Source organism: Lampetra fluviatilis, chromosome 24 (genome assembly GCF_964198595.1).
Source record: "Lampetra fluviatilis chromosome 24, kcLamFluv1.1, whole genome shotgun sequence".
Taxonomy (NCBI): Eukaryota; Metazoa; Chordata; class Hyperoartia; order Petromyzontiformes; family Petromyzontidae; genus Lampetra; species Lampetra fluviatilis.
In genome coordinates this window covers 12,130,467-12,147,926 of record NC_136298.1, presented here as the reverse complement: position 1 = coordinate 12,147,926, position 17,460 = coordinate 12,130,467, and the positions used below count along the sequence as shown (strand labels likewise).

Below are 17,460 nucleotides of genomic sequence, written 5' to 3'. Positions count from 1 at the left end.
TCCACTTTCACTGAAGGTAATGTGACCCTCTCCACTCGATGCATGCCCCTCGATGGGGCCGAATTCGAATTTCCCACCAAAATTTTGAAAAATCAGCGTACTCCACATGGGGCAATTGCCGGCAAGGGCACTTCTGTGAAGTGGCAAGTGTTAAAGGATGATTTGACACTCGTCGGTGTTGCTCCATCATCTTTGAGTGCGGTCAGTGTCAGAGTCTGTGAAACCTACCATCACCCCGACTTAGATCGTGTTAACCCTTCTGTAATACGACAGAGACCCTGACCATGTTCAGGTTCCACTCTAAAGAATGGGACGGCAACAGCTTTGGACAAACAGCGACGTCCCCAATAAATATATTACCATTGACCCAAACCTTTTAACCCCCTGGGTTAAACTTGCCCACCAAAAAAAAACAGAATAATCCCAAGCACTCATGGCAGATGGGGCCACCGCCTAATCAATTGAAATAAATAATAGAAAGCCCGGTGATCAGCAACTAAGAAAATTCTGACTGGGCCATTGACCACAACGCGAAAAGCTCAGCAGAGGCTTTGAAGACACCGATTCAGCCCCCCACTCCCGAAGCTGTGCCTTGACATTGGACATGGTCATAGACTTATGAGTTGCTTTAAAAAGCCACATGCAAGAAGAAGTGTCATGTGAGTGTCCGCTGAGTGGTATGGGTCACATGGAGGTAGCAACTCATGAGTCTATGTCCAGCTCTGATAGCCATAGCACATCCTGCATCACACATCACCTCTGTTATAACTGACCGCAGATAACGCAAAATAGTAATCAATCAAAAATAGTCAGGACATGGAGCAGTTGGCTGGGTTGGTGCAGCAGAAACTCCAACAGCGCTCCACCTTGGGTTGGTGCAGCCACCAATTCTGGCAAGCAGCTTTGCGACAGCAAGGCAGAGGCTTGTTGTTACTTCTCAGTTGTAGCTGCTGGACAGGCCTGTGGGGTCACGTGCATCACTTGCACCGAGAGTTGAATACCCACGGGCTACCACTCTGTTTAGGGCAATCTGAAGGTCTAGGAAATAAATGGTGGTTTCGTGATCCAGGCTATAGGAAGTCACTGGAGCTATGCACTTTAAAATCTAGATTGAAAACTTTTTTTTGGGACTGCATTTTCTGTTCAGTTTTTTGTCCTTCCCGCACACCTCTGATTAGCACGTTTGGCTGCGTACGGTGCGAAACAAGTTAAACATACAGACCTACATACGGCTTTTCACTTGCGTGCTGGAGCAGCGTTCAACTCTGGACGGGGATGGTGGATTGTGAGCGCTTTCCGAGCAACCACAATGCCCTGTGACAGGCCCACAAAGCGCATTGATGTTAAGACATTGTATTTGTTATACTGCAAGAGTTTGAGAGCAAACTCACTGAGGTATTGCGGTTTAATTGTTTATGTAAATGTTGTGAATTTCGATCTAACCCAAAACGCGATCTAACCCAAAAAAAACCTCTATTATGGATTCATATTGGTCGCGAAAGCCGACGTGTTAAATTATCAATTTGTTTGGATAATATCAAATTTAAAGTCTAACATTGAAAATAAAAGCGTGTGTGTGTGTGCATGCTCGGAGCTGCGTGTGTGACCTGACGGGGATTTTTTGGCTCGGTGTCCCCAGTCTCTGACCCCAATCACCGGCCAAAGCACTCCAGACCGACTGTAACTGAGAACACAGGGATAATTGGCTCCGTCTAGCGCAAACTGATTTACAAGGGGTTAGGTCCATAACCTATTTCTCACACAGTTGTATCAGCATAATTTGATACTAATTCAAACGTGGTTCAGACAAGGAGTGGCTCTGGTGTAAGTTAATATACAACTAAAGAATTATCACAATGCTCCTTTTAAACAATGGTCCAGAGGATCCATACATAGGTCGATGGACTAAAAACAGAAGTATTTGAAGAGATCAAATGTATATATTTGTATACGCTACAATGTTACACGTTATCCTCTGCAACAATGCAGAATGAATATTTGGCACTGAACGGGTCCCGATGGAGGCTCTTGCCAATGACATCTGGCAATAAAGTGGCTTTTACTTGACAGGCTCGAATCTCTTGATGAGAGCCTGAATGTTGAGCCCTTGTCCAGAGATAATTGCTGAAATCACTGATGCTGATCCTAATGGCGCAGAAGTCCATTGGCTGATGAAACTCAACCCTGGACTGCGAACCACGACGCATTCACGAATACATTTCCTCGCTCACTTATGCCGCTGCCAGACTTGTCACACTGCAAACAACACCAACAAATTAAGTATAACACCAACAAACTAAAAGCTAATTGTAATGACGTTAGTTGTGATGACTTGCGAAACGTCGTACTCGAATTGTAAATGTTGTGGGTTTTACTCTCAAACACACCAGCGCGTGCTGTATTCGTAACTAATTGGCATGTGTTGTTCACCTGACAAACCTTGCTAATGGGCTGCGTCGGGTTTAACGACGCATTTGTATTTACGCGATCTCACCCAAAAAAAATCCTCAATTGTGAGTTAATGTTGGTCGCGAAAGCCCTCCAACTCCCCCGTGTCAAACTAAAACTTCGCATTGATAAGGCCACGTGCAAGCGGCCACGCTCCACGCGCTCCACGTGCTCACGCTCGACCAATGAGAGCCGCGATGCGACTCCTGCCCCCAGCCGGGGAGGGGGGGGGTCACCGCTGAGCCAATGGGAGGCGCGTGGGGGTGGAGCCTAGGCGGTGTTGGAGGGGGGGCTGCTACCCCCCCCCACTTCTCCACTGTGCGTTAAGCGCTCGAGGGCAGCAGCAGCAGCGGCTGGCGTGGTGACCACCCCGGATTTATAAACAACATCATCATCTACAGCATCCCGAGTCTACAACATCGACTACAGCCACACAGCAGCAGCAGCAGCAGCGAGGTGAGTCAACTTTGGTTGGGCGCGTGGATTTCATTCAAAAGATCGAGTTTGCAAATCGGCCCCTGTGCGGCTGATGGAATGTGTCGAGAGAGAGAGACAAAAGAAGGCTGCGTATGGCTGGCTATAGTTTAAGGTTGTGTATCGTCAGCTGAGTTTGTTTATTTGTTATTTAGATTCTCCGCGGTGGGGCGAATTGGTTGTTTAGTGGGGAGTTGTTTTATCGCTTTGACTCGAACCCCCCCCCCATCTCGTTCAGGGAGGGGTCATTGGGGTCAAGCGAGGCTGGCCCTGTTGCTGATGAGACACTCAATGTTGAAACCCGGACCTGTTGCTCTGCATTGAGACAATGCTGCTGGAATGATGCGCTATCAGAAGACCGTGCGGGCTGATGGGATGTGTTGACAAAAGAGTGTTGTTCTTTGTTATGCGGAGGGACAGGTGTCTGTATTAGTATTCTCTGCTTTCGGTAAAGTCACGTAAAATGGAAATAATAAAATAAAACATAATAAAATAATTCTCACGACGTTTCGGCCACAACGCAAGCAGCCGTCCTCAGGTGAAGTCCAGGTCTGTCGGGGAGACAGCGTCTGAAAAAATGCACTTGAGTAGTTGAATCGCAGTGCTGCAATGCACTCGAAGCATGCAATTCGTTACAGCAGCTGCCGCTAAGACGTAGAGGTACAGCCCTGCAATTCCCTGCCCATGCCTCTTGCATTCAGGCTTGCACGACTGGTAAGTAGTAGTAGCCATAGAGAGAATATGCCCTCTCCGGGAGGGGTATTTGGGCTACTCTTTCACGCTGGCCAGAAAGATCTTGGAAAAGGGTGCCAAGAACATTTCATCGAGTCTGTTATGTATTTCCGTCCATGGCTGTGTTCACTCTCATCTTGCTTAGCACGTGTAAAGTGCCACGCTATTGACCAAGTTATGAGTTTGGAGTTCCTGTCTTGTACCCCACATTATTATTCTGTTTAACCGATGGTGATAAAAAAGGCATCTTGCAAACTTGTTCGTTGCTAAAGACTTTCAAGAGAGTGATCATCTCAAAAGGTTGGGGTTGTCTTGAAGAAATGAAAGACGTTTCTTAGAAACTAGTTAAAAATAATAAGCAATGGTTGAGTCACGCAATCTTATATATATAGCAATGTACAGCTTCCCCCATGCCACATGAGGGTTGTTCGACCATACTTCACCACGCCGGTCAGTGCGGACTGGTCAAAGGTCGTGGGATTCTGGACCGGTTCAGAGTATCGCTCGCCACTGATGTCCGCCACGGCTGGGAATCAAGAGAGGCAGGCAATTCATTCTAGATTTGAAGCTTTCGTGACTGCAAGCATTCATACTCTTAGGTTTTTTCGGTAAAGTCACGTAGGTACATTTTAAAAAATAATAATAATTAATTAAAATAAATCAATTAAATCACGACGTTTCGGATGCAACACAAGCTTCCTTCATCAGGTGTTGTGCCTTTTTACATGTGACTTTACCGACAAAACCTAAGAGTAGGCAGGCAATTGTTGTAAGAACGTTGCATAACATCGCATGTGTGGCATTTCCGCTACCGTTGTTTGGGGAGGCCTTCATCCAGCAGTGGCTGATGACGCTGATGGTGACGAGTCATTTTTTTAAGGGAGGGAAATTTGACTTAATCTGGGATTTAATAACATCCTGGACTCACATGCTTGTGTCGAGAAAACACAGTCAGGGGTGTAATTGTGCGTTATTGGGTAACGCGGGGTTTGGATGTGAGTGCGTGAATCACTCGCTTGATGATTGATTACATCTCTTGCACAGTAACCCCTGGCTCTACACCGTCACGTTAGGCAATCCCCAGTTTGACTTGTCTGACCCATACGCACGGAGATCATTGAACTTTAAGACGGACTGTCAGCGAGCACCTATTAAGGGCGTGGGCGACACAACCTGTTAGTTTGGGTGTCGTCGCCTTTGTCTCTCGAATTCTGACGTTTACACGCCGTGCCTGTGAATAATTTAAGGCTGAGTCGACCTAGAGGAGGTCCAGGACAAGTTGATAGTGGACACCACTTTCCACTGACTTTATCTGTGGCCGGATAGGTTCAGAGTGCAATTTACAAAGCATTGCCCAATGGCATTCCACAATCTCTCTCACCTTTGCCTGTTTAACCCCCAGCTCTCCACTGGAACATATAATAATACAGAACTGTAGTCCGAATTGGTTGTGGGTTCTAACCTTTTATATGAAGGCTATGTACCTGCACACAAACTCTGACCCACACATACCTACAGGTACATGCACACATTAAATAATATGTTCACAAAGACAAAGATCCCCCGTATAGCCTTAACATACTGTTGGGGCAAGTGCTGTTAGCGAGCAGCTATGAAGAAGGCCGGCACGGCACACGAGGGGGTGGCTGGCCAGCACCACGTGTACAGGCACGCATAGCCACACATAGCCACACATACATAGTCTGAGAAACAGTGGAGATTCATTCACGAACAACATCCTGTTTGTAGTGAGTTCTTGCATGGGTTTAGTATAAATACTCTAATTTGTTGTTGTTTTTGCTCGTGTAAGGGGCCGTGCATAAATGATGTCACGCACCTAGGGGGGGGGGGGGGGGTCAGACATTTGTGACGATGTGTGACGAAGGGGGGGGGGGGGTGAGAAATGTGACGTCACATCAAAATGCGCAACTTTAAATAAACAGACAACACGTTCTACTTAATTAAATAGACTTTTAGATCAATATTTTCTCCTACAACATCAGAGTGTAGCGCCACATTAAATGCGCACTACAATGACAATTGTTTAAAGCGATTTGAAGCATATTTTATATATATATATTTTTTGGGGGGGGCAGAGCTTTGTGACGTCATATTTGAGGGGGGGTCTGACTTTTTTGGGGGGGGGGGTCAAAAATCGTCCAAAATCGTGTGACGTCATTTATGGACGCCCCCCCCCGCCACTCTACCCGCTGTGGTCTATGGATATTTATGTGACTCTTAAATGTTTATGAAACTAACGATCTCCAGTATATATAACAACTGTTAGATGGCTATGTACTGTAACTTTATGTAACGGGAATATCCTTTGACCGCCACCTCTGCCCACGGTCTAGGGCTGCGGTCGTCTCTGTAAAAGAGCTGCCAAACTCAATGGGGGGCCTCTCTCTTGACAGCAATAGGTGCCAAGTCTTGTTGAGTCTGTGCTGAACTCTGCTGCGGACACTGGCGTGCTGGTGTCACAAGCACGAGCTTTAAACGCGGTGCCAGTTTCGTCACCGAGCTGAGTGTCAGCCTCCGTTGTGGAGGCAACCTCAGCCCCAGGTGTCAACATGCCATGTGCGACTGACCCTCACGACCTTTGACATGGTGAAACCACCAACGAATGACCCCGTGTCAAACAACGGGGCCTGGGTATTTTGCAAGGCACGTTACCGTCACTTTTGGCAGGTTAACAACTTGACGGCTTTGAAACGATGATACTGTACAGTACAAACTTGCATTCGGTTTGTTATTATTTACAAAAAAAAACATCGGATGCAGTGACGTCATTGTCTTAAAGGCAAAGGTGCAGCAATTGCGTCCTCACGCCACTGCAGGCGAAAGAGTCGTCCACTCGAGGGAAGCTCTAGGGAACCCCACTACACAGTGTATTTGGCCTACTCTTCCAGGCTGACTAGATGTCTTGATAGAGATAGACTTACCCATAACTATACTCCACCACAGGCATATGCATTGTCTTTGAAACTATCAGAGTATGTTTTTTGTTTGCATTCTGACCACAAGTATTGTGGTTAATGCAGACATGATTCCTTGTAAAAGGTTTCATTTGGGTGTTTTAACATCTTAATACCTGTTTTATTGCCAAGAATAAGGGGAAAACTTATTCTCATATTTTGGTACTGGCAAAGGAGGTCCCATGATGTAGCTGCTAACCCCGAGCTCTCATTTCTCTGGTAGTGCGTTGTCTTTGTGCTGTACGCCTTTTGGCGTCCTCTGGTCTAACACCGTCTGAGACGAGGCTCAAAAGAAATCTGCCTCTGGTGTGGACCAATTAGTTTGAAAGACAATGCATATGATATCAGAGCATGTTTTTTTTTGCATTATGACCACAAGCATTGTGGTTAATGCAGACATGATTCCTTGTAAAAGGTTTCAGTTTGGTGGTTTAACATCTTAACACAGCTGTTTTGTTGCCAGAAAAAATGGGAAAACCTATTCTCGTGCTTTGTTGAATTTGGGATTTTGGCTAAGACGGCCACAATGTTCTTCAGTGATATCTTTATCTTTACTTATCTCTCTGCTCTGTCTCACGATCTCGTATATTAGCCAGGGGGCAAACATAGATAATCGTCCTTTCCGGATTAACGAAAAAAGACTCTGTTGTTGTTATACCCTTTAGCCCGCTGTGGGAGTGAGCAATTTCCATAGTGGGGTAAGAAAAATGACCTCCGTTGGGGTTGTCCATGAGTCATCTGTGTTTGAAAACGAATTTGAATGTATTCCACGAGTTAAAAGTGTGGATTATCTGATTCAAGTGCAATGGGTGGACGGGGTGTGGAGGCATTTGGCCAACCTGTTGTGATGAATCGGTTAGCGAATGTTAATTAAGTTTTTTTTTTGGAAGAACAAACGAGCTTGTACACTTTGTTCTTCATTCCTCTGAGCGTGAGTAGGGCTGCAGTGCAGTACAGGCTGGTATGTTTAGCTGGCGTTCATGCTAAATTGTCTAGACACACAGACACGGCATCTACCCCACATGCGATGACAAGTAGTACGTCTGTGACAGCAGCAGCATCCGGATTTCGCCACTCGGTGACGTCTACATAAGTACATATTCCAGGCGATGTGTACTTGGAGGCCATGTGAAATGTCAAGGGTCATTGGACAGATCTAGGTTTTCTAGGCCAGTTTAACAAATAGGCTTTCGCGACTAATATCATCCATAGTATAGGTTTTTTTGGGTTAGATCACGTAAATATAAATGTGTCGTTAAACCCGCCACCACCCGACACAGCCAATCAGTAAGGTTTTTCACGTAAACAGAACGTGCCAATTCGTTACGAGTACAGCACACCGCTGTGTTGGAGAGCAAATCCACAACATTTACAAACTGAGCACGAAATTTCGCCAGTAATTACAAATAGCTTCATCCGATGGACAACCAGATTTGATATTATAGGTCAACTGACTGATGCGCGCACAGACTATGGATTTGCACTGGCGGAGAAAAAAATTCACGTTTTGTCGTTTGTCCGTGCGTGCATTTTATACCGTTCCAGGCCATTTGCCTGGCCGCCAACGTACGTTGTAGCATCACCACTTGTTTATAAACCAAGCCATGTAGCTCGGACTAGGATACGTTCCACCATGCTTTGGACTGTCTGCTCAGCACCTAGCCACAGCATAGCCCCAAGCGACATGCGCTGTAAATCACAGTGCACAGAATTCGTTTCTCATTACCTGTCGAGTTATTATTCTCCGTGTTTGCATGTGTGAAAATATCTCATTTGTGTTGAAAAGTGTTGTGTGAGTAGAATTTTTGGTCAGATCATCTTTTCTTAGGAACGCATCTTAGGTCATGTAATGAGACCTTATGGGAAAATACGTTTCGATTTATGATTTTGTCACTTTTACGTTCAGGTTTTTAAGAATGTCTGTGCGCGCGAGGTATTGCCCAATATTAGGGTCTAGCGAACGCACCCAGCACTCAAAGCCACAGCAGCACCGATTGAGGCTTCGTGCTGCGTATTGGTGCAGCAAGCCAAATGAATGCAAGGCAGAGAGAATGTGCGTCAGAAGCAGCAGAGTGGCCGGTGCTGGGTTTCTTGCGTGGGTGCTTATTGCGTGCAGTACTGTAATGCAATCCAAGATCACAAATGTATCTATGCATGTATATATGTAGAGTTTGATTTTATTAGATGCGTGTGTTTATCTGATCAAATCGCCCAATGATGCTGGATGTAATTACCAGCGAAACGTCACGGTACTGAAATTGAAAACGAAGTAGTCACTAATTGGCACGATTTGTTGAGTGACAAACCTTGCTGGTTGGCTCTGTCGGGTGGTGGCGGGTTAACGACACATTTATACTCGCGTGATCTAACCCCCCCAAAAAAAACCTTTATTGTGAATCATATTGGTCGCGAATGCCTACGTGTCAAACTGACACGCGTTTTTATGAGACCCTTACACCGAGCGTTGAGGACAGGGCTACAAGTCGCACTGGGAATGGCTCTGGCTCCTGCCTGCATAGCTTTACTGGGGCCAGCCCATCATCAAGGATCTGGATCATAATTTTCAGTTTAATCAGAAGAATCTGAAAGTTATGGTACGGATGCGAAGCTTCGGATGCTCTGAAAAGTTGTCTGATACTCATTCAATTAAATAATTCGATTTATTTTTTGAGTAAAAACTCGCCCCTAATAAAATGGGCATCGCAATACTTTACACTATAAATTTAAGAAAGGTCGTTCTACCTATAAAATCAAGACACGTATAAAAATATCAAATTGAGAGGACATACTTTAGGATTGATCCAAAAGTATGATGTCAAAGGAAATGACATCGCTTGCATTGCGTCACTGCCATGCTTGTCCCACCTAAAGTAGTGTCACTTGGCATGGAGCAAGTAAGGGAATTGGTGAGTGTGGTGGGAGGTTCAATGGGTAAATTGGTGAGTAATTGGGTGGGGTAGAATGAGTGAATGAATAAACGGGTTTGTCAGTTGTGAGAAGAAGAGAGTTGCGAGTGGTTGTCAAAGAGAATTAATGATTGTGTGGCAGAGCACGTGCCGAGGTGAGGGACTGCGTTTGGGCACTCAATTTAAAGAGCCCGGATGACAATTCGTCTGTGAATAACGATGTAACAACACCTCGAGATAGAGTAACAGCCCTACCTAGGAGGCTACCACAAGATACAGGAAGATCAGACTGCTTAGCTCTTCCGCCTTCGAGACCTCTTCCTCCACTTCCTCTACCTCGCAAGTTCTCCAACTGCTCTTACAACTCCTCCACCTCAAACTGTACTGTATTGTGCAATTTATTTACGTATTGCTATGTTTTTGTTAACTATCTGAATGCGTTCATGCCTTCGTGTGGGATAATGTCTATATGAGTGGTTCTGTCAACGGGAGTGCTCCTCTACGTATGAATGACGATATCTCTGCGTGTGTTCTTACTTCTCTGTGTTCTTGTCTCTGCGCGTGTTATTGTATGTACGTAGGCGCCAATTCCCCAAGCTATGTGGCTCTATGCTTTATTGGGATATTTGGCAAATTAATAAGGAAGAATTCGATATCTGTAAACAATATATCCGTGTTTTACCTAATATACATGCGTTTATTTTTGTTTGTCCAGCCCATTATGCCAGATAATCATTGCGTTTCTTTTCCAAACTTGTTCCACAAAAAAAACAACGGAACAAACCCAAACGGGGCACGCAGGGAAACTGGTCGGCATGGGCGATGATGATGATGATGATGATCACGACGGCGGTGGCGGCACGGCTCTCAAAATAAATATCAGCTGCCAGCTCGAATTGTTTCACAAGTGGAACACGATCTGCCTGGATCGCAGGACGGTACACACCCCTCGCCCGCCCGCTGGCCCATCCGCCCGCCGACCCGTCCGCGTGACCGCCACCCTGCCGAAATGTCCCAGTGGAACGTGCGCGGCGCAAACTTTCCACGGCGCATGGAGCCAAGCAACCACGAGGACCTCCCGCTTTTGGCAGCACCTCGGTTCACCCGCCGCTCACGGGTGAACCGTAGAAGCACCGGAGCACTCGACAGAACAGCTGCTGCCTGCCGTGTCTCTCTCCGCGTGCGTGCGTGCGACGTCTTCCACGTGCTTAGCTCCTTCACGTGCTCCGTCGTGCGCAAGCAGCTGATCCGCTGTGTTTATCAAGCGGTGGGCTTGGGTTGAGGTTTTCATATTCACGCTTTGGCTGCTGTGAGCAGTTTCAGTTTCTATCGGGAGGCAAGCGGGAAGCCAGCTGCTCTCTCCCTCTCTATATATAAGCAGACGTTTGCCTCTGATTTAGTTTTTTCCTATGCGACAATTGACGTCAGTCTGTGGAGCATTTTCATAATTCTCTTAAGAAAGGTGCAAGCCAAAATTTCGGCCGGATTTCAAAGCAGCGTCTTCAAAATAAAACAAGCCTCGAAGGAAAACGTCCACGTTGGAATACGAAGTAGCGCTGCTGGTAGCTTGGCTCAAGTTATTTATCTTTCGGTTTTAATTTATTTATTTGTTAAAACAATCTTCAAACCCGTGTTGGACAGCCGGGACCCACAACCCAGGTGTGTATCTTAGCGGATAAGACCTGTTCATTTTTTGAGTCTCGTCTAAGCATTGATTATATGAAGTTACTGTATATATATAAAAGACAAGACGCACTCTTAATAAACCTTGATTTGAAGCTTTCGTGACTGCAGGAATCCATACTCTTTGTTTCTTTCGGTAAAGTTTATGGATCTATTATTATCTATTATTGTTTATACCTAAGTGACTTTACCGAAAGAACCAAAGAGTATACTCTTAATCAACGTTTGCTAAAGCAATGCTTCGCATTACCATTGGCTGGTGGGTTATGGCACACAAACGCAAAGCTTTTCCAGCCCCTGTTAAGCACGGATGAGCATGGTGGTGTTCAGCGCCGCCGCCGCCGCCAGGACATCGTGTGTGCTTACAGAAGCAATGTTCCAGCAGCGGTGACAAAGGTGCCCTGTGTATTAACAAAGCCGCTTTTGTGTGGCCTGCCAATTAAACTCTGTTGCATTGTGGGGGTGCTGGCGACAGGAATGATGTCTTTAACACGGAGTAGGCTTTTGTCGCTCATATCTTTGGCTCGTAATACATTTCTGGGGTTCGGCAATGCACTGGTCAGACCAAATGTGTGTGGCTGAGAACCCTCCACCACCCGACACAGCCAAACACGTTTATTGTCACGTGGTGTACAAGCGTTTAGCGTGCCAATTATTTTTGGATCGGTGAGATGTAATGACGCCCTGGTCTTGGGGCGGTGGCGGCAGAGTGGTGGGGAGGGGGTCTCATGACCTAATGGAAACAAAGAAGCTGTGGTCTTGTGACTTATTCTGGGCACCTGATGTTTGGGTTTGACCAGGTGGATGTGAGCTTTCCACTTGTTTGCGTGGAGGGAGCAGTTCAAGTTCAAGTTCATTTATTAGGTATAGCCCTGTGAGCCATTCGGCTCTTGAATCGGGTGCAACCGCAACAAACAAAAAACAAAAACATCAACAAAAAAACATCTTAAAGTGAATTTGTGACTGAGTGCAAACAGAAAATCCAAGAAAAGACAGCAAAATATTGCAGAAAAAAACACCGTACACCAGCGGTGATGCGGTGGTCAGTGCATTATTGCTCTATGAGCCCAGACGCCAGGGTTCAATTCCCGGCCGTGACCATATCAGTGGGGAGTTTTCTCTCAACCAGTACTGGGCGCCTCCCCGTCAAAATCCCGGTGCTGACCAAGTACGGCCGTACAACCCGCATGAGTGACGCAGCAATCGTTCATTGAGTTGTGCAGCTCGCTGACAATTTTCTCTCTCGACCAAAAGGTGCAGCGGCAATCGCTTTGCTCCGCGTTGTCGCGGGGTGTTTCAGATCGCCGTGGTTCCGGAGTGCAGATCTGGTGCTGTGTAGCTCTCCATGTTCGTGCTGCGCCACGTGCTGTACGGCGCTCCGCTCGAATTCCTGCAGAAGCTGCCCGCACGTGGAGCGAAAAACGTCGAACATCACACATCGGAGAGCTAGGAAGACAATGTCTTCAGACACAGAGCTAGACATCCTGACCATTGGCGTGGTTCATGAGACCAGCACAGGTGGTGTTTGTGCGTGCAAAGGGAGCGGTAGTGTCGTGGTTCATCCATTGCGTGAGGAACCCAGCAACCCAAGTTAAGTTCCCACCCACGGCCAACATCGTTGACGAATACTTGAACGGGTGCTGGACCCTCACCTCGGTCAACTCAGGCTTACATGAGAACCTCGTGCAGTGTGTGAACATCACCAGCCACCCCCTCGTGTGCCGTGCCAGCCATAATAGGTGCTCGCTGACAGCACTTGCCCTGACAGTCTATTAAAGGGTTAAACACGGGGGCTGGGGGGTGCTGGAGTGTGTGGTGGGGGGGATCTTTGTGCAGAATTAGTCACCCTGGCAGCAGCTGGGTGGGAATGGCGCGTGGGGGGGGGGTGTCTGGGGTCGTAGTGCGATGCCCGCTGGTGGACTCTGCGTGTCCTTGCAGACTGGGCTCCGTGCCATGTGGGCCACTGTCAACGGGTCGCAGCTCCGCGGGGTGATGGGCAGGTGGCCGCGAGATTATCTCGGCCGTGTGTTTACCCGCAGGCCCGATTTGTGCCACGGGTAACCCGGGTTAAGATACCGCTCCTCTGTTCACGTGTGCCCCCTGTCACACGTGCCGTGTGCACATTGAGCACGCGACTGTACTCATTTGTGTGTCTCCGGGATTCATGTTATTCTTGTTGGATAACATTTTCGAAACTTATTACGCCTCGAGCAGGTAATTCTACTCCGGCCCCTCTCTGTGCTTCTTGATCTCGACATTTCTCTGCAGTCACTGGTTGAGCAGCAACGTCAATTGGAGCCCAAGCCCGCTTTCCACATCCACGTTCACGTGGCCAGAGCCCTTTGTCCCATCGCGTGGCCCTGTAATCTGTTACCCTGTGTCATCCGCGCCCCCATGGCTCTCCGCGCTCTCCCCACCCGTTGTAACCCTCATGGCAAACCCTGGGAAATTTCATCACGCGGAAGAATCTAGGTGATGGGATCAGCGTGGTGGGCGGAAGTGGTCGCGAAGTGGAGTTTTGTCAACTTTTATTGCGACGGAGCTGAACCAGAGGGGAGGATAGGCTCATGTATGGATGTATGTTGAGCGTCTTTCACACCGCACGTAGCCAACCGCGCTAATCGTCACCAGCCTCTACTGGGCGAAGGCCTCTCTCAGCTGTCTCTGCGTTGTAATAATCCAAGTGGTGCTTGTAAACGAGTTGATTCATCGCCTCTCGGAGGCGTTCCATTTCTTAGCTTGCCACTCCGATCGTCATTCTCGACCGTCGGCCATCGTCTCTGCAATTGTCCTGCCCAAGTCCCACTTCTATTCACGGGTATAAAGATCTACGGTGATTGTAACATAATTACAAACTATTTGGAAGAGTGGGGCTTGGGGCAGGGTACGTCACTCGAGAAGGAATGATGGGCGATGGTCAAGAATAATAACCGAGTGTGGCAGCCACGAAACGGAACGCATCCAACGGGACGTCTACCTCGGAGATGGGCTAATTAAATCAGTCCATGTGCAGGTGCTGGGTGGATTGTTGCTTCACAGGATCGTGGAAGGTGGCAGTGGCCTTCCTCCAGTAGTGGATTGATCATGGCTGACGATAATTACGTCATTTTCCTGCATATGTTGTCGAATCAACGTGCACCCATTTCCGTCTTTCAGTATAATTCTGAGCGCGTGCATCGTTCCATCCCTGCCTCTTTGCACACCTGTGAGTGCGTGTTCAGCTATCAGTGCAAGAGATGCATGCATTTGGCTTGCCACCCTAACCTCTGTACGCAATGAGGGTGAACCGATAAGCTGTGCGGCGATATCTCTTGACTCCAGGCCATCCGCGACAGTGGTGTGGCCCATCTCACGCAAGGTAATTTGGACGATTAAACCGCGCGTAGCTCGTGCACATCAGAGCGTAAAAGGGGGCAACCCCTTTCATCTGAGAGTACTTGGGTGCAGCCAATGTCATCTTCATGCCACCACAAATGATTGTGCAGCTGATTGTACCTACCACTGAGCCAGAGAAAAGTCCGAAGTCTGTTTGGGTTAAGAAAGAAGCCGCTACCCAAGAGACATGGTGGTAATACTCGTGCCTCACACCAACAAGTCCCGAGGTTCGATTCCTGACTCGGGCCCCCCCTCTGTGGTGGAGGGTTTCCTCCCGGTTCTCCGCTTTTCCCCCATAGCTAAAAATAAACACAATGTAAGCCGTGTTGGGATTATACGTAGCGACATCGCCTCCTACTGGGAATTTTTGCTGTTGTCAGGATCCACTTGAAAATGAATCTTGAAACTCGGCGAGGTTCTTTCCATAATTCCGAAAACACCACGGCACCCCTGGCACTTTGCAATGTTGCATGGCACACCGGTTGCGAGGCACTCGTACAATGCACCTGATCTCACCAAATCTCACCAGATCTCGGAAGCTAAGCAGGTCGATAGCTCTCCGATGTGTTTTAAGGCTGCACCCCACCGTGTGCGGTTGAGCATATATTGGTTACCGAAAAATGCAGTTCCTAAATAAACTCCTTGCACACGGAGCAAAATCCCTTGACGCTGTGCCGACCAACGCGCGGTGCAACCCGAAACACATCGGGAGAGCCGTGCAGGACAACCGCAAAATCGTGCGCGGTCGTGTGAGCAGGGCTGAGCCCGAATAGTGCTTGGATGGGTGCCAACCAATGCATAAAATAGGTGTTGCCTGCTGCTGCTTATGCTGGGCTATGTTGCTAGCACATGGCAGAGCAGCAAAATCATTGTTGTACTGTACCATATTTCTATGTCTTCCCTTCCCCGCTTTCTCACCGACCCGCATCGCCCAGTGTGATGAAGTAGGATCATAGAGCCGCTCAGACCCGCACACAGCGGGAGTGTTCTCGTCCGGCAGTGGATTGAGTATAGTGCTGTGTGCGCATGCACACCTATCCGTGCAGGCCGTTTCTGTGTGAAACGGCTGAATATCACATTTCTGATTCCCCTCGTGGCTACTGCCACCTCTTCCAAGACGTCCTGGACAGTGTGGAAGAGCAGGCAAAAATGACCCACGAGTGGAGGTCCTTCCACCTGCAGTGGCATGAGCAGCAGTTGCAGGGCTGCCGCTCTGTCCACGTAACTCCCCTTATCTGCACTGCGATGGGTTCATGCTATTCGAGTGTTGTTCAATACCTCCGAAGGATATGGTGATTATTAAAGATGGGAACAGTATGTACAACCACAAGGTTGCTTTTAAAGGTGCGGTTTGCTAGGGCTGATCACGTAACCTTGACAAACCAGTTGAGAGTAAATTTCAGCTTACTCCTCAGGTAAAGCAAGAGACACACTCACTGCGCAGGTCGTCGCCGGTCGTTCGCAGCCGGCGGTTATTTGTAAGTCTTAACGATAATAACACCGCTTTAAATGAATATCAACGTGCTGCATTATACTCGATGAAGCGATATGATGTAATGTCAAAGTCATCGTTTTGAAGTAGACACCGTTAAACTAGTGTGGGTTAAAGCATGTGCAGTAGATCCAAGCAAAATGACAAGCAACCCCCAGGGCTAACACAGCTAGGGAGGCATTCATCCAGCAGTGGATTTCCGGAGAGCTCAAAAACAGTGCCAGCAAGCGATGCCAAGTAGTTGCGACAAGAACAGCTCTCTGATTATGCAAGAACGGGAACTTTTGCCCCGCCTTTTGAGCAACCTTTGCCCAATTCCACGTTGGCGGTGGCTCCAAGAAGCCTTATTATATTATTATTAACGCGAAGGGCGCGTTCACGAAGTAATCGTTGCTCGCAATTATTTTCTCATGTCGGTCATTTTTATCAGAATGTCGTCCCACCCCGGAGCACCGACTCCCATGGAGAACGGAGTGGACCCCGCGGGGGTTACGCCCAACACGCGGGACGGGGAGACGGAGGTTCTGGGCGAAGCGGAGGACTGCAGGAACCCCACGGAGGTGGAAATGACCCAGCTGGTCATGCCGTGTCACGCCAACCACCTCGGGGAACTGAGCACGGGTCAGATGCTCAAGTGGATGGACGTCACTGCCTGTCTATCTGGTGAGCAGTTTCACTTTTCTTGTCACTGGACTGTCTTATCGCGACCACCATCCTGTCGCGACTCTTCCCGTGAACTTCACGCATCGATTCCTCCACCCGTGTGGAGGACTCGGTCTGCCAGACACTGTTTTGTCTCATCGACATCGTGTTCACCCGCCCACTCACTCACAACAACATTCACTCCTATACTCACTCATCCACTCACCCGCCCGCTCACTCACCATGCTGCAAGTCACAACAACACTCACTCCCATACTCACTCATCCACTCACCCGCCCACTCAGTCACCATGCTGCAGGTCACAACAACACTCACTCCCATACTCACTCATCCACTCACCCGCCTACTCACTCACCATGCTGCAAGTCACAACAACACGCACTCCTATACTCACTCATCCACTCACCCGCCCACTCACTCACAACAACACGCACTCCTATACTCACTCATCCACTCACCCACCCACTCACTCACCATGCTGCAGGTCACAACAACACTCACTCCCATACTCACTCATCCACTCACCCGCCCACTCAATCACCATACTGCAAGTCACAACAACACTCACTCCCATACTCACTCATCCACTCACCCGCCCACTCACTCACCATGCTGCAGGTCACAACAACACTCACTCCCATACTCACTCATCCACTCACCCCCCCACTCACTCACCATGCTGCAGGTCACAACAACACTCACTCCTATACTC

General features: G+C 48.1%; 1 protein-coding gene across 3 annotated transcripts in view; it reads left to right on the top strand.

The window, feature by feature from the left end:
• The first annotated feature begins 2,789 nt into the window (after nucleotides 1-2,789).
• ACOT11 (acyl-CoA thioesterase 11) overlaps nucleotides 2,790-17,460 on the top strand; it is a 34,813-nt gene continuing 20,142 nt past the window's right edge. For 2 of the 3 annotated variants that reach the window (XM_078867740.1, XM_078867738.1), the window contains exons 1-2: nucleotides 10,569-11,194; nucleotides 16,516-16,748. In XM_078867740.1, coding sequence (XP_078723866.1) covers nucleotides 16,517-16,748 — 232 coding nt within the window. In that variant the 5' untranslated portion in view covers nucleotides 10,569-11,194; nucleotide 16,516. Of the gene's footprint in view, nucleotides 2,905-10,568; nucleotides 11,195-16,515; nucleotides 16,749-17,460 lie in introns of those variants that run through there. The other variant, XM_078867739.1, reaches the window with a different exon arrangement.